At 35.9% G+C, this 23,849-nt stretch overlaps 3 protein-coding genes and 1 long non-coding RNA gene across 5 annotated transcripts; 3 read left to right on the forward strand and 1 right to left on the reverse strand.

The window, feature by feature from the left end:
* The first annotated feature begins 820 nt into the window (after positions 1-820).
* LOC144961452 (uncharacterized) lies at positions 821-5,782 on the forward strand. Its single transcript, XM_078894628.1, has 4 exons — positions 821-1,118; positions 2,104-2,240; positions 4,249-4,335; positions 5,423-5,782. The coding sequence occupies exons 2-4, from the start codon at positions 2,124-2,126 to the stop codon at positions 5,780-5,782; spliced, it is 564 nt and encodes a 187-aa protein (XP_078750754.1). The 5' UTR covers positions 821-1,118; positions 2,104-2,123.
* LOC144961454 (uncharacterized) lies at positions 5,509-7,091 on the forward strand. The gene has a single exon (XM_078894629.1). The coding sequence runs from the start codon at positions 5,927-5,929 to the stop codon at positions 7,001-7,003; it is 1,077 nt and encodes a 358-aa protein (XP_078750755.1). The 5' UTR covers positions 5,509-5,926; the 3' UTR covers positions 7,004-7,091.
* Positions 7,092-7,789: 698 nt separating this feature from the next.
* LOC144961455 (uncharacterized) lies at positions 7,790-12,211 on the reverse strand. Its single transcript, XM_078894630.1, has 3 exons — positions 11,999-12,211; positions 11,040-11,144; positions 7,790-9,810 (listed from the first exon to the last, which is right to left on the reverse strand). Exons 1-3 carry the CDS (start codon positions 12,203-12,205, stop codon positions 9,541-9,543), a joined length of 582 nt encoding a protein of 193 aa, XP_078750756.1. The 5' UTR covers positions 12,206-12,211; the 3' UTR covers positions 7,790-9,540.
* Positions 12,212-17,293: 5,082 nt separating this feature from the next.
* On the forward strand, positions 17,294-22,918 carry LOC144961451 (uncharacterized). 2 transcript variants are annotated; one of them, XR_013643163.1, is made up of 5 exons: positions 17,294-17,381; positions 17,549-17,686; positions 18,913-19,085; positions 21,861-21,957; positions 22,744-22,918. It is a non-coding gene; the product is annotated as an uncharacterized LOC144961451 (long non-coding RNA). The 2 variants fall into 2 exon arrangements; XR_013643162.1 differs by lacking the exon at positions 17,549-17,686.
* The last annotated feature ends 931 nt before the right edge of the window (positions 22,919-23,849 follow it).

Below are 23,849 nucleotides of genomic sequence, written 5' to 3' on the forward strand. Positions count from 1 at the left end.
TAGAGCCACGCTCTCACCTGCCAGGCGGAGTTGTCGTACCAATAAGGTCGCAGGTTCAAACCCCACCACCGCCGCGGGAAAAAAAAATTTTTTATTCTCTATTGTCTTCTGGCACTTTTCTACTCACTTCATATCTTGTTGTTACCAACATAAGTGCCTGCTCCACTCACTTTTCTGAATTAAAAGTTCACCCCATACACCGGAGCATACTCAATGTCTCAATCGTTTCTATGTTATATGTTTGTGATGAGAATATTGGCTATTAAGCTTAACTGCTGGTCAAAATTACTTCGCGATGGTGGTGAACGAATCGGCGATCTCAAGAAGTGGGTGAGAGAGGGATCTAGAAATGACTTTGGGTTTGAAACGAATATTTTTGTGTTCGTGGATAGCTCACACGGTAGAGCCACGCTCTCACCTGCCAGGCGGAGTTGTCGTACCAATAAGGTCGCAGGTTCAAACCCCACCACCGCCGCGAAAAAAAATTTTTTTATTCTCTATTGTCTTCTGGCACTTTTCTACTCACTTCATATCTTTATGTTGGTAACAACAAGATATGAAGTGAGTAGAAAAGTGCCAGAAGACAATAGAGAATCCGTTTTATCAACTCGCTCTTCCGGAATTGAGATCGGACGGTGAATCGTGGCTTCGCGCTCGAATGTCGATCGAGTAAAAGCGATCGAATAACCCAACACTACTTGAGGTATCATCGAGACTTCCGCTCGACACTACCGCTGAGGTTAATATGATATATTATTTATCGAGAGTATGCCGATGACGTCACGCATTTACCATCCACGGTTGTAGGAAGAGATTTCTCACTTCCGATCGAGTTGTTTACATTAGGAACTGAGTGACTGAGTGTGGCCGAGTCAACACAAAACTGTCAAAAATGCCGCGGATTTGTGCTGTCTATGGATGCAATAAATCTAAAATGAAAGGATTATCTCTCTATGGGATTCCGACCGTAAAATATGACGAAGGAAATTCAATTTTGGAGCTAACAAAGAAAAGGCAACGGCTGTGGCTGAAGGCCATCAACAGAGCAGATATTTGAGATATCACAGTTGAAAACATAAAATACTACCACCAAGTGTGTTCTGACCACTTTGTCTCAGGTAAGATTGTTTCCTTCACTTAATTAAACTTGTTTCATTTGACTACTAATAAATATTGAGTTTTGATACAAGGCCGTAGGTTGTTTGTTCTTTCATTTACTTTGTTACAAAGAACTGAGGCTCTACGATTCGACACTTTAATCACTCTTTCACGTTCTCGATTCTCGTTTGATTGTTGGCACTTTCGGAGGGACATGGACTCTGCCGGGGAATAGAGTGAGAAGTAACATTTAGGAAGGGGGATCTCCAGTCAAACTGTGATTGGCAGATATCAAATCTATGACACATTATACTCATTTTCAAAACGTTGAACCATCCAACCTACACGGTTATATGAAAGACTTGTTTGATACGAAAAATGTTTTAAAAAAAAATTAAAGTCGAATCCCATGCTTTCACCTTCTATTCCATGCTAATTTATCCCACATTATGCATTTCAATAGCCCACTAAAAATAGGCAAGAATATTTTCTACATTTAAAAAAAAATCATATCTCACATCATATCAAATCTAACACGAATTAATTCGTAGTCATAGATTTTTATAAAGTGTTTGTCCATTCTTTTCACTTACAATTTCCCCTGCAATAGTTAAATGTAAGTGGTTCGTAACCCATCGAATGAAATTTTGTGTGACTATGAACATTTTAAAAAATGTGTCAGTCACCTTTCTTCAGCAACATAAAATGTCTAGTTAATAAAGAATTGGTAAAATTACTCCTCTCAGAGAGGCCACATCTTTCTTAAAGTGCCTGATTGTGAGGAAATTGTTTAAAACTGTAGTTCTACATTCTTATCATCTTAAAAAGGCAATTCATGTAAATAAGAGTGAAAATCGTGCATTTTGATGAATTTCAGATTTTTCCTTTTCAAATTCAGATTTTTAAAAACAAAGATATGGAGATCTTTGTCGACTTTGGCAGATCTTAAATCTAGCATTATGTAAACATCAAGGAGAAATATGACAAAATTTTCATTCTTTACAGGTCGACCAGCTTACTACAGAATGGATACAGATCCTGATTGGATTCCAAATAAGAATCTTTCAAGACCAAATCTGGTGAAAAACACCACAATTGGCATGAATCGTCACTTACGCCAGTTGAGACGTTTTGAAAATAAAGTAAGGTTTAATGTTTTGGCCACTATTTCCCCCCCCCCCCCCCCCCCCCCCCCCCCTTAAAAAAAAATACCAATGAAAATTTACTTAAAAATCAAATTTCCATTAGGGCGTCCCTTGGTAAAATTTTATCTTCTTGATCATCTTGATTTAACTGATGTGAGATTCTGAAATAACCTGTCAGATGGTCCTAGTTTCGAGCCCCGCTCTGAGTGGCGCATAGTTGAGTCCTTGGAAATGCTCTTTATGAACATTCTCTCACCATACTCAGGTGTAAAAATGAGCCATGTCTCGTCCTACATGGTACGTGTTGCTGATAATCAGGGACTATTTGTAAAGCGCTTTGAATTTAAGCATGTTTAGTGGATACTATGCTATATAAAAGTTCTTTTTTAAAATGATTAGCCGCATTGCAAAGCTGAGTTTCATTCATTTGTTAGTTGTGGCTTGAGTTTTACTGCCAGAATGCCCTTCCTGAGCAAACACTACCCATTTATCCAGGCTTGTGACCGGCCTCACAAGCTGTTGGGTTGTACCCCATAAAGAGACAAGATACAGAAGTTGAGAAATGAGGATGTTGAGATGGTCACTTGGCTGGACAAGAAAAGATAAAGTGAGAAATTAACTAAACCGAAGGTTGACTGAAGTGAAAAATTTATCAATAAAGATTGAAATGGTTCGGACATGAAAGAGACCTGTCCCCGCGGATTTTTTGCCATTTCAAACGCCAAAATGTGCCATAAAAAATGGTCAAATTTGCCATCAAATTAGCAAAATTTTGCCCAAAAAATTGCCGCAAGTTTTACAAAAATCAAACAATTAAAACAACATGTAAGGTAAAAAATTGACACAAATAGGGCATTTTGTAGAATATTGAAGTCTCAACATGTCAACATGAATTTATTTACATTTTGAATGATTTGAAATAATATAATATTAATAATAATAGCCATAGTAAGTAAGTAAAAAAAAGAAGGAAGTAATCAAAATATTATATTAACTATTTAGCTTCTTAAAATTTGGGAAATCAAAGTGAACAATCACATAAAAAATTCAAAATTTGAAAAACTAATTAAGGAGAGGAACAAAGTAAGTATTCACAAGGAAAGAGAAACAAAATCCATTTTCCAATGGGGGCACATTAAATTTGTATTCTCTACTTACTATCCAATTTTGAGCATTATTATTATTATTGCTTAATATTTCAATATAGGCCTAATGGGTTTTTGAATGAGAAACATAAAAAAAATCATGAAAAATCATAATCATATCATGAAAACTAAGTGCAACTTGTGGCTAAAAACGAAATTGCATTTTATGAAAAAAATTTAGAACACATTTTGTTTACATAAATGATAAATGTGATAAATTTCTTAGGAAAAGAATTAAACTTTTAAAAGTAAAATTCTTTCTTGAATGCAATACAAAAATTAGGAAATTGGGATTATGGGATGAAGGACTCCAGAGCTTTTCAGGAAAAAGAAGAAAAAAGGCGAAAAACAAAGCTTGGGATTTCCAATAGCCTAAGCTAGGCCATAGAGGTAGGAGGCTAGGCCTAGACATGTTTGTCCGTTATTTAGTGCCAATTTTGGATGCTCGCATTGAAAGTCGCCGTCTTTTCACAATTTTTCATAGCTTTTGTTTTTTTAAAAAATAAAAATCGTCAATTTAGCCTAAAAACGGTGAAAATTGCGGCTTTTTGCGGCCAAATGAAAATTTGCGGTCAAGGGTGAAATTTGTGGCCGCGAAAAACTGCGGGGACAGAGAGACGATAGATGGAGTGCGTGGGAAGGAAAGTATTGGACTTACAAACATATTCCATGATGAGGATAGACAGAAGAAAAAGCCTGTGTGACATTCACAGTGGAGTACCACAGAGTCAGTGGTATCAGTATCAGGCTATACTTGCATACAACATTGACAGTAAAACAATTTGTGAATTATATTTATATTTAAAAGTGCCTTCACAGCACGATAAAGATTTTATTATTTAGATATTGTCTATCTACAGAATTCATTTGTGCCTGCAAACAAAAAAAGAGGAACACATTTGATGAATGAAACTGAGACACATATGGTCGATTCAGAAGAAACAGAGGTAAAATTAAGTTATAACATCAATAAAATAATAAATAAAAAGTGTGACTATCTAAAATACAATTACGAGATTGAAAATAATTTATTTAAAGAAAAGATGAGTTTTTATATTTAATTTGTCGGCTCAAAATGATGCACTATGTCAGGATTGATTTGAATTTAATGATTGTAAGGGTTTTACGGCGCTTGCAACACATTAAGGTCATATCGGCGCCAGTAAAAAGGCTGAAAATGGGAAAGTAAAAAGTTTTAGAATTACAATTAAAGCACCCAAGAAAAGGGAAGACAACAGGGGAATTGGTTCAAATAGGAAACAGATGTAGATTCCAAAAGTACACTATCAAAGTACTTAGTTTGAGATCACCTCCCTGCTATGGTATCTGGCCAGGCAAAATCAAGTGATCTCCATTCCAAGACAGACAAAATGCAATTGGAAAACAGATATACGGGGATAGAAGATACAGTAAGTGCCTCCCTGCCCACTATGGGAGGTCATGAACCTCACCCAGACTATGTCAGGATAAAAGAGAAACTAATAAGTGATTTTTTTGACTTTAAACATTTCTAGGAATACAAGATTTTAGTTCTTGTCACTGTTAGAAACTACAATATATCTTTTGCCGCCATTAAAACATTTCAATTGAACCCAAATATAACATTTTGACATAAATTCATTTTAAGGAAGTTGGTCACATATCATATCAAGCAATTTAATGCTCAAAGCACATACAACAACACTCAACATAAAGGACTAGCTATAATGCTTTTGAGGCACTTTTATAATATTACATTGCTGGCAGCCAGGTGCTCATTTTATACTCAAGTTGGGTGCGAGAGTGTGAGTAAACAGACTTCTCTCAGGAATCAACTTTGTATTGCCCACATCGGGACACGAACCCAAGACCTACTGTGATTTCACCAATACACAGGGATTTAAATCACTTGTGTCACTATATTGTCATTTCAGCCCCAGTAAAGAGGAAAATGAATGGATAGTCCAAACATTATTTCTGTGTTTATTTATATATAAAAGTGCCTTCACAGCATGATAAAGATTTTATTGATTTAGATATATTGTCTATCTACAGAATTTATTTTTGCCTGAAAATAAAGAAAGTGGAACACATTTGATGAATGAAACTGAGACTGAGACACATATGGTTGGTTCAGAAGAAACAGAGGTAAAATTAAAAATAACAACCATCAATAAGATCATATATAAAAAGTGTGAATTTATGAAAAATATAATTACTAGATTGAAAATAATTTGTTTAGAGAAAAGATGGGTTAACTATGATTTCACCAATCCACAGGGATTTACATCGCTTATATCACCATATTGTCATTTCCGCCCCAGTAAAGAGGAACATGAATTGAGAGTCCAAACATTATTTACAAAGCATAGAATTGATATTCCATTGTTTTTAAAGTTTTCAAAGAGCTTGTGACAATTTAAGATCATGTTAACCCCTTCTGATGAGTAATTGCATTGATATATAGAGAATGACAGATTAATTAAATGACTTAATCATGAGTAGGTAGGTTAAAAGTAAAAGTATATTTGATTTCTATTTATCCAGCAGGTCACAAAAATGAACGAACCAAGAGAAGCTGACACAATTGACGGTAACAAAATTATGCTTCAAGATGTGGGAACACAGACAGACCTCACAATGGAGATGATTGATCAACTTGAAAATACAAAGTCAGTACTTAATGACATGACTGTTGAAATTTCATCTCTGCGACAGAAGGTGTCTTTTAATTCTTTTAGTGAAGAAGAATTCAGGAATAATGATGACAACGTCAAGTTCTACACTGGTTTGACATCATTCCAAATACTGATGCATGTCGTTGATCACATATCCCCATCTTTGCGACACAAAAAAAATTCACTAACTAAATTTCAGGAAATTTTATTAGTATTGATAAAAATCAGGTTAGGATTGCCAAACAAATTACTTGGCCATATGGTCTCCATCGATCAGTCTACGGTTTCAAGGATTTTTCTCAGAGTTTTAAATGTAATGTATTATAATCTAAAATTTCTTATTGTCTGGCCAGAAAAAGAGGCATTGCAAAGGTCAAAGCCACTTGAATTTGTAAGATGCTTTTCAAAGCATGTAGCAGTAATTATAGACTGTTTTGAAGTTTTTATTGAACAACCTTCAAATATAAAAGCAAGAGTCCAGACATATTCACATTATAAAAGTCATAACACAATTAAGTATCTAATAGGTATAACCCCTCAAGGTTCAGTATGCTTTATATCTGATGGATACGGGGGAAGAACAAGTGATAAATTTATAGTGGAAAATTCAAATTTTCTTTCACATCTTGAAATGGGCGATATCGTCATGGCTGATAGAGGTTTTGACTGTCATGAAAGTGTGGGTTTGATGTGCACTGATTTAAGGATACCAGCTTTTACAAGAGGTAAAAAACAACTTTCCCCTTATGACCTGGAAGCAACAAGGAAGCTTGCACATCTAAGAATTCATGTTGAAAGGGTAATAGGCAATATGAGACAAAAATCATCCATTTTAAGCACCAAAATACCAAGTGATTATGTTATATCATCAGAAACTGAGAAGACGACTCTTGATCAGATTGTGAGTTTGTCGGCTTGTATTGTAAACCTCTGTCCTCCTATTGTCCCATTTATTTAATAATGATATACTAATAATAATACAGTGCTATCCATCTACAAGCATCATCATTTTGTTACTAATAAAGTGGAAACGTTTTGAAAATTTAGCCATTTCTGATTCTTTGTTTTGTTTTAAGTGATACTAAGCTGCTAGAAGCTGTGGACTGTAAAAAGTAATAAACAAAAATGAATATAACAGTAACAGCTCAATTACTTTTTTAAAAACTAAGGTGTTCTAAATTGAGCAGAATATAAAACAACGCATAAAATATGGTGTGTAAAAAAAAACGAGAAGGTGGGGGCAGGTAGAAAAGAAATTGGAATAAAATGTATCCACTGAAATAAATCCAATAAAGCAGTGAAAATGATAATCCAGAAGTATGACAAATGTACAGTGATCCTTTAGAAATGGAGTGATCACGAATGTGAGCTAATCTTGACAAATCTACTCCAACGATGAATGAAATAACACAAACCTAAGAAACTTAAGATTAGAAATATCACAAGAGACGATAGCTCAGTGATTTTCCAGTCTGGGGTTAGTCCTCTTACTTTTAATCAGATGTGTTTCGTTCTGGATTATTTTCACCACTTATTGGATTTATGTCAGCGGATACACATTTCACACCTAAATCTATTCTTCTGGGGTTCACCTCCTCCACCTCTTTTTTTAAACACCAAATTTTATACATTGTTTTATATTTCACTCAATTTGGAATTCCTTAGTTACAAATTGAATGCTTCTTTTTGTTTACATTTCAAGAATTTTTTTTTCTCTACAGTTTTATAGTAAAGTATTTGGGTCTTTTTGTTATTGGCAGAAGACAGGCTTTGAGTCGGAAACATTCCGTGTTTGATGTTTTTAAAAATTATTAAGCTGTTATACTCATTTTTGTTTATTACGCTTTGTTTTAAGGACTCATGAAATAGCTTCGGTTTCCAAATGAAGAATGCTGAATTAAAACAGAGCTGCAAACTAATGATAAAATCTAAATAAAATAGGATTAGATCTTTGAGGAAAAAAATAAAGATTGTTACTTTAAAACTAAGAATTTCATCTGAAATCAAAAGTACTGTGCAGGCATTGTATCTAAATCTTAACAACATTCCTTTCCATTTCAATCAAAAATAAGGACCAGGCTACTTAAAATAGTTGATATTTAAATCAAACTGGATGCATAAATTATGTTTTTCAAAGGACCATGTCTTTACATGGAAAAATCAGAGGGAAAGAACAGAAGTTGACAGCTCTGTAAAATACAGTGTAATAATACATACGATATATTTAACTTTGAGTGAAAAAGAAAATGGTTTTGTGATAATTGAAAAAACACGAAGAGCAAATCTTAACGTTAAAAATGGCTTTTTAAGAGACTTGATTCAATTTTCTCCGTTTGCTCTTAGTGTTTTTGCACGTCTCACAAAACCATTTTCCTTTAGGCACTCTTGACAATCCAACACAGTCCACGTGAAACCATTCTTCACAACTGCCATCACATTGAATCATTTTTCCATACTCTGATTTCCGGCAGATACAGAATAGTTTATTTTTATTGGGGAGAAGAAGGTGTTGGTGCAGCTTCCCTAGCTTTTACTAGTCTAGAAAAAAACTGAGCAACTAACTCAGGTAATACAACTGTTTTAAAATATTCTTCACACTTCTGAAGTTTTGAAAAAATAAATTCTTTGTCCAAAGAGATCCTTTGAGTGAAACAATCTTTTGTTGTCCACACAAAAAAGTCACAATAATCCGTGCCTGTCACATACATTTGACATTGCACTTGGTAATAATACGGATGATCTTTCCTAAGTTCAAAAGTAGTATTGTTGACAATTAAACAAAAATTACTAATGGATGTGACAGCCTCACGAATTGTAAGATCCCTAGCAGAGTAAGGACATTTGATTTCCAGACATCCTTGTCCACAACACTCACAATAAACAATGCCGTCTGGTGAAGCTGCAATGAAAGGTGTCTCATTCTTTATAAAGAGACCACAACGCCTGAAGGTAAAACTGTGATGGATATACCTATCGACAGAATGAACATAGGCATCAAATGCCTCGCTTTCTTTGTCCATTCCCCACTTAACAGCAGACACATTGGATAATACATTTTTTGACGAAATTAAAGAATTTAACAGGCTCATTGAAGTGGAAAAGGAAATGTTCGTGCGACATACAGAATAAAACTTTGAGGCCGTAATCCTCCCCTCCCGAAGCCTATGCCACACATTTGATTTGTTTTGCGCACGAGTCTCCTTTTCCGCAAATAATGATTGCTCAGGGGAGCAAGAAAAATCTAAACTATCACAATATTGAAGGATATCATCATACGAACGATCAATAAATTCTTCATTTATAAATGATCGAAAAAATACAGGCAGTTTGGTCGAAGGAATGAAAGAAGTCTGATGCTCCTTCACAACAGATAATACAACACTCTTTGAAGATAAGGTTGATAATTTTTTAAGGAAGGTCTCCTTCAACACATTTTGGTTTTGGATGGGGGGTTTTGACCTTTTCATTTAGAAGTATTTTCCTTTGAGACTGGGCTCAAGTGAAATTTATGTCAACTGCCCTCAAACTCTCTGCACAATTCTGTTGGCCATATGGAGGTTTCCAGTAAGCTGGGCGACCTGTAACGGTTTCCTTCTCTGCTACTCTGTTTGTGGCTTCGATGAAGAAGAGAATGGTAGCAACATGAGTGCAAACTTCTCCCAATCCTGCAACACATGTGCAATGAGCCGAGCATACACTTCCATCATCAGACACAATCGCCCATGCCTCCACCGGCTTTTCACTTAATCTCATTGAATGAAGAACCTGAAATAAAGGAAGGAAACATAAAATGAGAAAAGATTTCACACTGTTCATACACTTACGATTCTTTATTTAGTCCCCCCCCCCTCCTCCATTGAAAGGCTGTGTGGAAACGATTTAAAAAATTGCACCCTTTTGGTACATTTTGATTGAACTCAGACCCATTGAGGTATTGAAGCAATGACAACTTGCACAAAAACAAATTGTGCCATCATATCATCAATTTCAATCAATCCAAAAGTTTATTTTTAGACAATTGCCAATATAAATTATGCATTAACGTGCGCGCACACACACACACAAACAGAAATTATAATAAAATATAACTATATTATATTCAAGACAGTCACAAGGACTGTGCAACAGAGCATTGTTTCACATCGCAAACGAAGCTCAATTACTGAATTCATCACACCAAAAGAAGACAGACCTCTTCAACACCAGGATTCTTCATTATGATAAATGATTCACTTTTTTTTTCCTTTCAAATTGAGTGTTTTTATTCAATTTATACCATCATGAATTACAAAAATAAATATAAAATTTAAAAAACAAAAAACACATTTTTTTAAAAAAAACAACCCAAACATATACCACTACAACAGCAGCATTATCGGGTGGTGTTGCGACATTACGACTCACTAACGAAAGGAAATATCTGTGAAATTTATTTCATGGAAATCTTTGGTCTATGTCTACTTCGAACTTAAGCAAGCCCAAGCCTCCTCCTGATGACCATGTTTTAAGACGACATGATCTGTATTAAGCTCGCATCTCTGCATCATTGTATTAAATTCTCCTCAGGGGATACATAATGTTATCCGAATCCCAACATTTAACTCAACATAAAAAAATGACTAATTTTACGGCAAAAGTGATAAAATTTACAGTTTTTTGTAATAAAATTGCGGCTTCAAATGGCAATCCTCTGCGATACTAGCTTATGGTTATAGCTTTCACCAAAGTGCTTCACTCATGATTTTGAGCATGGAGACCTTTGTCCTCATTTCTTTTTAACAACTAGTCAAAATTGGTTAAGGAACCTTGCATCCCTTTGCAAAAATGGTCCACTGTGAAATTTAATATTGGATAGCCTATTGAACTGCTACAAATGCTCCCATAATGAGACTGCCACCCTCCTCTGTTTTATCCTATGTATCCTTTCACTCTCCGTCTATGAATTTGAATCAAAATCATCAATCAATGCGATTAAATCATTTGTAGGAATTTACCTTTGCTTTCACAATTTTATTGTCACATCCAGGAGGTTGGAAAACAAGCAACTCTTTAACCCATCCATTGTATGCTTGGTTAAAAGCAGCAAGGCCCTTTAGTGCCTGAAAAATAGAAAAATAAATGAAGTCAGATCAACAAACTTAGCCTTACTTTGACAAACTCAATTAGAATAGGTAATTTTAAGTTTTAAAAAAGTAATAGTAATAACCTCACCACTTAATAAAAATAACATCAAACAATGCAATTATTAATCAAATTTTGGAGCAACTCACTTTACTGACAAGAGGGGGAAAAGGAGCTCAGACTCAAATACTCTAAAATAAACACGTTTGAGTTTAAGGTTTTAATTAATTATGGCGACCTCCTCTCTCTCTCTCTCTCTCTCTCTCTCTCTCTCTCTCTCTCTCTCTCTCTCTCTCTCTCTCGCACACACACACACACACACACACACCATAGAGTATCATTAGTTACAAGTTTCAATTTATTGTGAAACAAAGAAGCAGAAGTAGAAGACCATCTCGAGTACGACGATTCTTATAAGTTATGTTATGATGAACATGAACATAAGACTATAAATATAAACATTCAATATCATCATATGAAAAAATAAAATGATCAAGAGACTGAGATTCTTCATGTCCACATAGAAATAGAGGAAAAAAAATTGCCTGGAAAAAAAAAAGCTGAACTGATAAAATTGGTTGGACTTGGACTTGAAATCTGGCTCTTCTACTTCTAAGAATCGAAAGATACTTATACTGATACTAGAAGACAACTCAAACATCAATAAAATATTCAAAATATAAAAAAACCATATACACATCTTAAAACTTCTAAGACTATTGAGTTATTATATTTTTTTAAACCATCAAAACGTCTACATTAAAAAAAAAAATAAAAATAAAAAAAGGCGAATCCCATGTGGGTTATGAGATGAGATGCAAACTTTACTTACCCCGAAATCCTCACTTGTGCAGAAACTTTCTCGTAACACCAGATAAGTAAAAATATGATGGTACGTGATTGGAGGATACATCTTGATATCCTTTGACCATTTTTCCGATTGTATGTAATAGGGATCAATCCCATTCACGCTGTCAATTTTTTCCTTGTATCGTTTTTTCGAAACAGGGTCCATTGGCATGTTTGCATTGGTCGCCATTTTGAAGAAATCTCCACTTCCATCAAGGGACTGAACCGTGTAAAATGTCAAAGGCTAGCACTATTCAGTATCTGATACTGAATAGTGGTTTTGCACTATTCAGTATCTGATACTGAATAGTGGTTTTGCACTATTCAGTATCTGACACTGAATAGTGGTTTTTGTACGGTGTTTTTTTTTTCCGAAACCTGACAAAGTTATGGAAGAGGACAGCTGTGGGAGTGAATCTGGGACTCAGAAAAGTGTACACCAGTGGGGAGTGAACCTGGGACTGGGTTTCGGCGGGTTTCGTAATAAAAAGCAATTACTATTTTGAAACGCGACGACACCCGGCAATATCCGACAAAGTTATGGGAGGTAGGCAGCAGCGTGTGTGCGTGTGTGTGTGTAGGGGGGGGGGGGGGGGGGGGGGGGTGGGGAGGGGATGAACCTGAGATTCAGGGAAGTGTACACCAGTGGGGAGTGAACCTGGGACTCTGGGTTTTGTAAAAAAGCAATAAAAAATGTGGGGGGGGGGGGATTACTTTTTTACGATACCCGGCAATATGCGGCAAAGCGTGGGGAGTGAACCTGAGACTCAGTGAAGTATACACTAGTGGGGAGTGAACCTGAGACTATGGTTTTCGGCGGGCTTCAGCTAGTTTCATATAAAAGCAATTACTTTTTTACGAAACCCGATTAATCCTGGCAATATCCTAGAAAGTTATGGGTAGTAGGCAACAGTGGGGAGTGAACCTGAGATTCGTGGAAGTAAACACCAGTGAGGAGTGAACCTGGGACTGGGTTTCAGCGGGTTTTGTAAAAAAAAAAAGCAATTACTTTTTGTTTACAAAATGCGCCAAATCCCAACAAAATGGGGCAAAGTTTTGGAAAGTAGGCAAATAATGGGGAGTGAACCTGAGACTAAGGGAAGTGTACACCAGTGGGGAGTGAAACTGAGACTCTGGTTTTCAGCGGGTTTCAGCGAGTTTCATATAAAAGCAATTACTTTTTTACGAAACCCGACGAAACCTGGCAATATCCGAGAGAGTTATGGGAAGTAGGCAACAGTGGGGAGTGAACCTGAGATTCATGGAAGTGTACTCCGTGTGGGAGTGAACCCGAGAATCTGGTTTTCGGAGGGTTTCAGCGAGTTTCGCATAAAAGCAATTACTTATTTACGAAACCCGACAATATCCGACAGTTATTGAAAGTAGGCACACAGTGGGGGGTGAACCTGAGACTCAGGGAAGTGTACACCAGTGGGGAGTGAACCTGAGACTCTGGTTTTCAGCGGGTTTCAGCGAGTTTCATATAAAAGCAATTACTCTTTTACGAAACCCGACGAAACCTGGCAATATCTGAGAAAGTTATGGGAAGTAGACAACAGTGGGGAGTGAACCTGAGATTCATGGAAGTGTACACCAGTGGGGAGTGAACCTGAGACTATGGTTTTCGGCGGGTTTCAGCGAGTTTCACATAAAAGCAATTACTTTTTTACGAAACCCGGCAATATCCGACAAAGGTGTGGGAAGTAGGCAACAGTGGGGAGTTAACTTGAGATTCAAGGAAGTGTACACCAGTAGGGAGTGAACCTGAGACTCTGGTTTTCGGCGGGTTTCAGCGAGTTTCATATAAAAGCAATTACTTTTTTACGAAACCCGACAAAATATGGCAATATCCGACAAACTTATTGAAGCAGGGGGTGATCCTGAGATTCAGGGAAGTGTACACTTGTGGGAGTGAACCTGGACTCTGGATTTTGTAAAAAAGCAATACCAAGGGGGAGGGGAATTACTTATTTACGAAACCCCGCCAAAACCCGACAAAGTTATGGAAGCAGGCAGCAGTGGGGAGTTAATCTGGGATTTGGACACTGATGAGGATTGAACCTGGGACTGCGAGAGGCTGATTCCAGTGGACAGTGAGCTCAGAATGTACTTTTATTTCGAAACCTACCGAAATTTTCAAAAGTTATGGGAGGTGGGCACCATTGGGCAATGAACCGGGACTCAGGGAAGTGCACACCGGTTGGGAGTGAACCTGGGACTGTGAGAAGAGGATATCAGTGGAAATGAACCTGGGACTAGGGGAGATGGATACCAGTGGGAAATGAAGCCGGACTATGGGAGATGGGTACCAGACGAGAATGAAGCAATTACTTTTTACGAAATCCGCCAAAACCCGCCAAAAAACCATAGACTTAGGTTTACTCCCCAATAGTGTACACTTCCCTGAATCTCCTGTCCACTCCCCCACTGTTGCCTACTTTCTTTCCATAACTTTGTCGGATATTGCCGGGTTTCGTAAAAAAGTAATTGCTTTTTTTTTTACGAAACCCAGCCCCAGGTTCACTCCCCAACGGTGTACACTTTACTGAGTCCCAGGTTTACTCCCCACTGCTGCCTACTTCCCATAACTTTGTCGGGTATCGGCGTGTTTTGGCAGGTTTCGTAAAAAAAGAAACACCCCTTACAATACCACGTGTATTCAGTAAATAGATGTCAATTGTAGTCTAATATTCAGTATCTATTTAAATTATTATTATTATTATTATTATTATTATTATTATTATTATTATTATTATTATTATTATTATTATTATTATATATTATTATTATTATTATTATTATTATTATTATTATTATTATTATCACGTAAATTTTAATATAGTACGGCAATTAATTCACGGAAGTACATCGCTCAATTAAAAAATGCAGAAAGTCTGCCCACATATTTATAATGAATCGGGTTTGCCTTAGATGACAAAACAAACAAACAAACAAACAAACAACAACAAGAACAACAACAACAAATGAGACAAACAGAAAAAAAGCAAGATTTTAAAAAATAATGAACAATAGAAGAGCACAATAATGAAAAACAACAACGAGATGATAACACATAAAAGATATTCGTAATAAATCGATAACTGATTTATTAACTCCAACTACTTGATTAAAAAAAATAATCATCATAATCATAATAGTGATGATGACGATTACAACAACAATAATAATAATAGTAAGGAAGTAGAAATAATAATAATAATAATAATAATAATAATAATAATAATAATAATAATAATAATAATAATAATAATAATAATAATAATAATAATAATAATAATAATAATAATAATAATAATAATAATAATAATAATAATAATAATAAAAGTACAATAGTATAATATCAACATTAAAGTATATTACAAGCAAATAAAATTATAAAAACAAAAGTTTAAAAAATATCAATAGACAGAAGGAATCAAAAAAATAATGGGGGAAAAAAAAACAAGTTACCCCTACCGGGATTTGAACTCTCGAACCTTAAACTCAGAGTCAAACAGCTTATATCCACCAAGCCATGGTGTCACTAAACTTTTAGTGACATTTAATCATGTCTATTTAGACATTTAAAATGGATTTGAATGCCACTCTTATTTTGATATTTTGAACTATGTTAATTGCATAAAAGCAGAAATTTAAAAAAAATTACGATCAAAATATTTTTACAGCTTTGATTCGGGCTGTCAGTTAGTGCATGTGTTCAATCTAGAAGTAGGTCAACAGTTTATTTCCATTCAACCGAGATTGTCGCACTTTTCACTCTCTCTATGAAAAAGAGTTCCTTATGGATACTGAATAGTGGCAAAGCACTATTCAGTATCTGATACTGAATAACCACTTCCAATGTCAAAATTAACTCCCCTAGTCATTTACCAAAGAAAGCAGGTGCAGTCAGATGCGAAAATTTTAGAACTATAAGTTTAATAAGCCACATCAACAAAATACTGTTGCGTATAATTATCAACAGGCTAAGGAATAAGATTAACCCCGAAATCGCAGAAGAACAATATGGATTCCAACCTGACAGAGGGACAAGGAACGCAATATACCTCCTTCGTGTTTTAAGTGAAAGAGCTATACAGGTTCAGACCCCACTATACCTCTGTTTTGTCGACTACAAAAAAGCTTTTGATAGAGTACGCCACGAAGAAATACTAAAACAACTGCACTCCATTGGCGCTGATGAGAAAGACCTCAGACTCATGCAAACATTATACTACACCCAGCAGGCATCTATCAAAATCGGAAACTCTACAGGAAATTCCATTCCTATTAAGAAAGGAGTCCGTCAAGGGTGTGTTGCCTCACCAGATCTGTTTAATCTATACCAAGAAACAATCATGAGGGGCATAAATAATATGGAGGGAATAAAAGTGGGAGGTCACAACATAAATAATATAAGATACGCAGACGATACGGTACTCATTGCAACATCAGAAATCCAACTTCAAAAGATTGTTGACAAAGTGGTAGTAGATAGTGAAGCCAAGGGAATGGAAGTGAATATCACCAAAACGGAATGCATGGTAATACAGAAAAACCCCGAAAACAACAACACCTGCAATATAACGATTCACGGCGAGCAACTTACCAACGTAGAAAGTTTTAAATACCTAGGTTCAATAGTGACAACAGATGGAAGATGTAACCGAGACATACGAGCAAGAATAGCTCAAGCCAAACAGGCCTTCATGGACCTGGGAAACATTTTGAAAAACAAACAGATGTCTTTCGGGATTAGATTCCGAGTCTTGAAGTGCTACGTGTGGCCAATCTTGTTATACGGATGCGAAAGCTGGACTACAAATGCAGAAACACAAAAGAACATTGAAGCTTTTGAAATGTGGTGCTTGAGAAGGATGCAGAGAATATCGTATACTGCACACAAAACGAACGAAGAAGTGCTAAAACAAACATACCAACAAAGGAAACTAATGCCCTTAATAGTGGATCGACAACTATCCTTTTTCGGACACATAGTAAGGAAAGATAAGAATGAATACCTGGCAAGTTGTGGAAAAATACCTGGTAAACGCGCCCGGGGGAGACAAAGAAAAACACTCATAGACCAACTGAAGGGCTTCACCAGCCTAACAATCCAAGAGCTGTTTGAAAAGGCAAGAGACAGGGAGGAATGGAGAGAGATAATTCATGCAGTATCCGAAGCCTGGACCAGGCATGGAACCTAGAAGAAGAAGAAGAAGAAGTCATTTACCGCATTCTCTCAATATTGTTGTTGTTGCTCTTTCTTTAACTTTAAGTCATCCAAGTGTTGATGGGTCTTTGAAAAATGTCACTTGCTTTCACTGTGGGAATGTGTGACATTCATTTTCATTTGGTTACGACGAGTAGGTTTTGGAGTTGGAGATGTTTGGATCGGCGTGATGTTGGATAGTGTCGTATTTCAACACATAGAATTAGATTTAGATAGACCGTATTTTAAGTAGAAAATAGTTCGTTTTGCATAGAACACTGATATGATTCATGATACTAAAACGGTTCATTCCTTTTCCAGATTCCAAATTATGATGGATGGTGCCAGTGCTAATTTGTTTTAGTTTTATGAAGTGACTGGTTACCACAGAAACTTAAAGCACAATGCTTGTTATCGCAATAACATTTTCAGCCAGTGAGAGCTGCTTTGATCAGTTCGGTTTGTTTGTTTTTTGTCATCTCAAAAATAGGGTTACGATAGACATAAAAATAAAAAGTAAAAAAGAAAACCGATTCACATCCAGAATTTTATTCATGTCTAGATAAATCTTAAACAAATATTAATGTACAACAGACGTTTAAGACAATCGGAAAATTATTTTCGGAAAGCTCCTACATCCCCAGTATTCATTAAAGAATTAAAGGCTGTCATTATTCCCATTGAAAATTCGTTATCCCCAGACACCTTTTTACCGGACGTTGCAAGGGATAAATGTCCCGTCCCCCAACCCCCCCCCCCTTTCTTTTTCTTTTTTTTCTTTTTCTTTTTTTTTTTTTTTTTGAGCGAGTCTTTTCTCCCTTTTGTTTGGCCTTTTGTTCCGTTTCTGAGCATGAATTTCTTAAAATTGTTTTTATTTTTCCTCCTCTGTCTGACCATTTGGTCGCCCTCTGAATATTTCTGTTTGTTTGCTTTTTAATTAATTATTCTTTTTAGACACTTTTTCAGATCGGAATGGGGACGAATATGACAATTTGCTAGAAACTAGAAAGGAACCAAGAGAGTTTTTTTAAAAAAAAAGGTGGGGTGAGGATGGATGGGACATTTATCCCTTTCAACGTTCTGTAAAAAGAAGACTGAATTTTTTAAAAAGTGGCGGAACCAGGATTTGAACCCACAACGCCGATTCTGGTAAAACTTACAGGGCAGACGACTAAACCATTCGGCCATGACACCCAATTCGAAGTCGACGCATATTGTGTATATGTAGTAACTGATTTATTGTTGGTTAATTTTGTTTTTATAGATATTTTATTAACTTTCCTTATTTCTATGTGCATTTGGAAACATTCCATATTCTGGAATGTGGATAATTGTTTAAAAGAGCGGAGTTTCAAATATGTGTCTGGGGATAATGAATTTTCGTCATACCCAGACAGGTGTCAGGGGAGGGATAACGAATTTGCATTATCCCCAGGTGTCAGGGGAGGGATAATCACAGTGATTTTAAAAAGTATGAAAAATCTCTTGGGAGAGTAGAGGGCTAGGATTTAGTGAGTTAAGACTAAAATCTGGTTTTAGTAAGATTGAATCTCGCCTTTAATGGGTTAAATCTTATTGTTTGATTTTTTAAAATTACACACAGAGCGAGTTTAAGTTTTAATTTTTTTTAAATGACTTATTTCCTATTGTTATGACATTGACTGCTTTTTTATTTTTTCTTAAAGGTGGCGTCAATTGGCACAGTGGTCAATCTATATATGGTCTGTTAATTCTCACAGTCCGCAACTGGGACAAAGTCCTGGTAAACCGGTGATGTGTATTCAACATGGATGACAGACTGCATTTGGAAGCAATTTTTATTGTAACCTGAGTGAAGTTTTCAGATCCCACAGATTTGGTAAATGAAATGATTCTTATGTTACTGCAGTTATGAGAGATAAAAGTATTATTCTCTTTTTAGACCTGTAAATTCTCAGTCAATTAACTGAAATCAGTCAATTCGTCAAATTCAAATATTTTTTAAAAGGAAAGAAAGAAAGAATTCATGAATCGTAGTCGAATGATGTGAAGTAGTTAGGAATGTTCCACAGTGCTACGCATTGCTCAAGGGCGTTTATATTTACAATGGATATATTGTCAAGGCTTCTTAGAATTGCCGTGTCTGAACACACCCCAGTGTATTTTCACACAGCCTTTGTGAAATTATCTTTTCACTTTCCAACCCTGTCATGTTCCCAATGGTAGCCAATTTTAACTGAGCCGCCAAGCGATAAATTTCACTGTTTTGTCTAAGCCAAAATTGACAACATTTACTTCGTAGAGCCTAAAAGTATGAGAAAGTTTAATGCGAAAGCCGGAAGTGCATTATGAAGACACCTTCAAATCGAAAGTTTTATGATTGCTACAAGATCATCTCGATTGCCTCACGTTGTACACAAACTGGTTGACCGTTTCTTCACTGATTTGGGTACTTGATTTTGAGAAACAATTGTAAGTAGCCTAATTGATTCCCACGTAAATTAGTTTTCTGCCATTGTTTTGCTCAAATGAGCTTGCTGTTTACTATTCATCTCGATTCTTTGGATTTTTCTGATACGAGGCGAAGAGTTTCAGTCAATTTTTATAGAGCTCATTTACAGGTCTATACTTATCTCGTCAAAGACAAAACAAACCAGACAGCATTCCATCTTGTCAATAATTATCACCACCTCCACACTACCCGGACGTGTACTTGTCTACTGTCTGCCCACTGACTTGTGTGTCTACCTGCATGTAACTAGCTAGTGTCTGTCGATCACAATTCGTAGTCAGTAATCACTTAACGCACATAGTGTGTTGGGACCAGGCCGTTTCTTTCTATTTGCTACTGACACACACACCTCGTTCCATTCTTCTTTTTTTCAGTTCAGTTCATTATCTCTATCCGGTTGAAAGTGAACCAGAAAAATGTGAATGCGAAATAGATATTTTCTTCGAATGAATACTTATATCGGAAGTTTTCACTCGTTTGGCAAACGGCCGATCTTCTTTTCTCTATTCTCGCACGACCGTAGTTTTTCAGTTATTTATTAATTAAATTATTCTTCCTATTCATTATGCCTGAAGTATTTTTAGATCGCAGATCGGACTTACTTACCTTAGAAAAATGTGTTAAGAATAAATTTAAATGGTCGTGGCTTGAAGAACAAGACACCAACGGCGATTTCTTCTCTTGCTATGTGAGGAAAACTGAGGCACTAGGAATGGCATTTGTGTCATATCTGGTTGTGTTGTTAATCACTTTTTGGTTTAGTTGGTCTATTTTCGTATCCTCGAAAAGTTCAGACAATTTTTTCACCACCCATTGACAGGCCTGTGGAAGGTTTCTCTCTATTTTGCTACTGACACACATGCATTTCTCCGTGTCTTATTTCTTTTTCCCTGTGATTTATTGGTTCAGTCTGGATGTGAAATGGAAAAATAATAATGCGAAATAATTATTTTTCTTCGAAATATATATTCTTCTTCAAATGCTCTCACACGACCGCACCACCTCCTCTTCTTCTTCTATAATAATTAATCCAAATAAACGAAAGAATCAGCGTAAACAGAGCAATTTTATCGAGAGAGAGAGAGAGAGAGTGAAGCATTTTTTACGGGTATGTGTGGCGTATAAGCGGAGCGTGAGATTAAGCGGAGTGGACTCATTTACATTTTGGCTCAAACATGTTAAATCATAGAGGAGTATTATTTGCAATTGTTTCAGTGAAATATGGATAAAAGTTATGGCAAATTATGTTTCTTTGTCTTCAATCATGTAACATTAGCTTCATATTATGTTCAGGCCTGTAAATCTTCCGTCTATTGTCGGATTTCCGAAAGTACTATTTTGCTCTATAAGTGCTAATATTTTTATTCCGTTTCAAATGTCGACTTAAAAAAACAACAACTTTATTTGTCGCATCAAAGACAAAACAAAACGTCTATCTGTTAGCTGTAATATTATCATGTCACCTACACACTCCACTAGACGTATTCACTGCCTGACTACTGCGAGAGAGTGTCGCGAAGCACAGATTATCTTTGTCGTAAGGAAGTTAACGCGAGTCGTCGAACACACACCTAGTCAGTAAATAACGCACGCACAGAAGTGTGTCGAATCAGACTGGAAGGTTTCTCTCTATTTTGCTATCGACACATGCCTTTCTCCAGTTCTCATATCTTTTTCTCTATATTTTATTGGTTCAGTCCGGATGTGAGACGGAAAAGAAATAATGCGAAATAATTATTTTTCTCTAAATATATATTCTTCTTCGAGACCTCTCTCTTCTTCTCTTCTTCTCTCTTCTTCTTCTTCTTCTTCTTCTTTCTTCTCTTCTTCTCTTCTTCTTCTTCTCTTCTTCTTCTTCTCTCTTCTTCTTTCTTTATGAGAATTAATCCAAATAAACAAATGAATTAGCGTAAACATTGAACACAAACAAACAGGAGCGAAGAGTTCTGACAACTTTTTCACCAACCATTTACAGGCCTGTACGTTATGTGTTATTTTCAATTTTTTATCTTCCTCTATTTGATAGTCAATCGACCTCCATGATATGGCAACCAAGAGCAGGGAAGTGTCTACTTACAGGGATACCACAATCTTGGATCTTTCCTTCACTTGATGTTGTGTTTTTGTTTTTTACTTTTTCAGCAGTGTAAGGTGCCATTTCAAGCTTTTTGAAGAAGAAATACTCTGAGATGTCTTTCAGTGGCTATAGATCATTCCCTTTCAAGTACGGAGCTATGAAGTGAGTAGGCTACTTTGGCAAACTGGCATTGTTTATGTCGAATAAAAAAAATTATATGAGCACCTTATGTCATATCCAGTCCTACATCTTGTTTTAAGTTGCTTGTTGGCTTAGGAGCTATGACAGGCTGTCTCTGGGTGGGTTTTTTAAATTTATTTATTTCGACCTCCCATAGTGGATGATATTGTGCTAAGCCATGGATATATTTGAAAATTGACTTTCGGAGACCAAAAGAGCAGGGGATTTCAGTTCTGTTAGTTAGAGGTGTGTACTACCAGTCTCATACATTTTTCAGCCATGAGGTTTTTAATTCTGCTAATACATTTTACAAAGTAATTAACAACTTGGCATAGTTTTAAAACATGATTGTTCATCGTAAAGTGTCACTCAGTTTGTTCCAGTGGTACATAGAATTATCTAGATCTATAATTTCTTAGTCAGCTGACAAATCAACCAGAAATCATCGGATGATTATTTACCAACGTCAATGTATACGACAGTAATTGGAGCATGTTTATATTATTATTACTTGTCTTTCTTTCTTTTCTTTTTTTGTTATTTACGATTAATTAATTTAAGATTTTTAAAATTATGCCCTTCTGCCACAACATCATAAGACTAAGACATGAAGATATCGTCTAGGCTTCTCTCTCTCTTCTCTCTCTCCTCTCTCTCTCTCTCTCTCTCTCTCTCTCTCTCTCTCTCTCTCTCTGTGTGTGTGTGTGTTACATTTTATACAATTTTGATTATGATTAGAGGAGAGAATAATTGTTTTAACTTTTTCAGACCTCCCCAGATGGACAGTCCGTATGAAATTGAATTGTGGTGAGGTTGATTGCAGTCTTCCGTCCAGTCACTTACCAAGGAGGCAAATGGTTAATATTGGACTCAGCTCATGTCTGACCCTGAAAAAGCTGAAGCTTACCAGATCCAGGAGAGAGAATTTGAGAAAATACAGAGAGGAACTGCCTCCTGAGGAAAAGGTACAAATGAAGGCAAAGCATGGTGAACAATTCAAAAAAGAGAGATAGCATGTTTGAATGCTTTTGATACTTCGCTCCCCTCTTCTCCTTCTCCTCTCTCTCTCTCTCCTCTCTCTCTTCTCTCCCTCTCTCTCTATTAAAAAAATGGGAAATGGGTGCCTCTGGTTTGTGTTGCATTTCTTTTTTTTTTTCGTGGTTTAAGTAACTCTAAAATTCTAGCACCTATCATGAAGAGAAAAAAAATGTCCTTCGGTTCATTGTTTCCAGTTTCACAAATGACCCTGCCACCTTGCAATACCAGAAATCTCCTTGGTTCATAGTGGAAGTCCTGGATGCAGTTTTTTATTTCTCATAGTGGATGGCTCTGTCCTCTATCACTATTTATCTTTTTCAAGCTTGCTTTCTGTCTTAGTCTTGAAATGAGATTACTTCATTCTTTCCTGATCTTGGTCAGTAGAGCATACATGCTGAATCTTACGAAGTTTTCGTAATTTTACGAATTTTAGACAAATTTCATGGCCGAATACTAAATTTTATGGAAAATTACAAATTTTTTAATTCTTAGTAATACTTGATGATAATATTAATAATAATAATGAGAAGAAGAACAACTACTACTGCTACTACTACTACTATACTACTGTTATAATAATAATAATAACTACTACAACTACAATAAAAAATAATAATATTGTGGTTGTTCATACACAATTTCAGAAATTACGAATTTCCTTGTCAAATTACTAAAAATTGACATAAAAATTACTAAATTTGAAGTTTTCAATTTGGCATGTCTGGTAGAGTCAAATGTATAACTGTCGTTTTGGGAGATGGTTTTTTTTTTCTTCTTGTAAATAATCTGTTATGCAGTGCAGCAGGGAAATCTCAACCGTGGACAGGGCCTAGTTG

This window comes from Berghia stephanieae, unplaced genomic scaffold, assembly GCF_034508935.2.
Source record: "Berghia stephanieae isolate SIO BIC M18660-M18661 unplaced genomic scaffold, UCSD_Bste_1.3 scaffold25, whole genome shotgun sequence".
NCBI lineage: Eukaryota > Metazoa > Mollusca > Gastropoda > Nudibranchia > Aeolidiidae > Berghia > Berghia stephanieae.

Coding starts and splice junctions, on each gene's coding strand:
- LOC144961452 (XM_078894628.1), top strand. CDS start 2,124: ATGGATACAGATCCTGATTGGATTCCAAATAAGAATCTTTCAAGACCA. Junction 2,241..4,248: donor TGAGACGTTTTGAAAATAAA/GTAAGGTTTAAT, acceptor GTCTATCTACAG/AATTCATTTGTGCCTGCAAA. Junction 4,336..5,422: donor TCGATTCAGAAGAAACAGAG/GTAAAATTAAGT, acceptor GTCTATCTACAG/AATTTATTTTTGCCTGAAAA.
- LOC144961454 (XM_078894629.1), top strand. CDS start 5,927: ATGAACGAACCAAGAGAAGCTGACACAATTGACGGTAACAAAATTATG.
- LOC144961455 (XM_078894630.1), bottom strand. CDS start 12,205: ATGGCGACCAATGCAAACATGCCAATGGACCCTGTTTCGAAAAAACGA. Junction 11,145..11,998: donor GCACAAGTGAGGATTTCGGG/GTAAGTAAAGTT, acceptor TCTATTTTTCAG/GCACTAAAGGGCCTTGCTGC. Junction 9,811..11,039: donor ATAAAATTGTGAAAGCAAAG/GTAAATTCCTAC, acceptor CCTTTATTTCAG/GTTCTTCATTCAATGAGATT.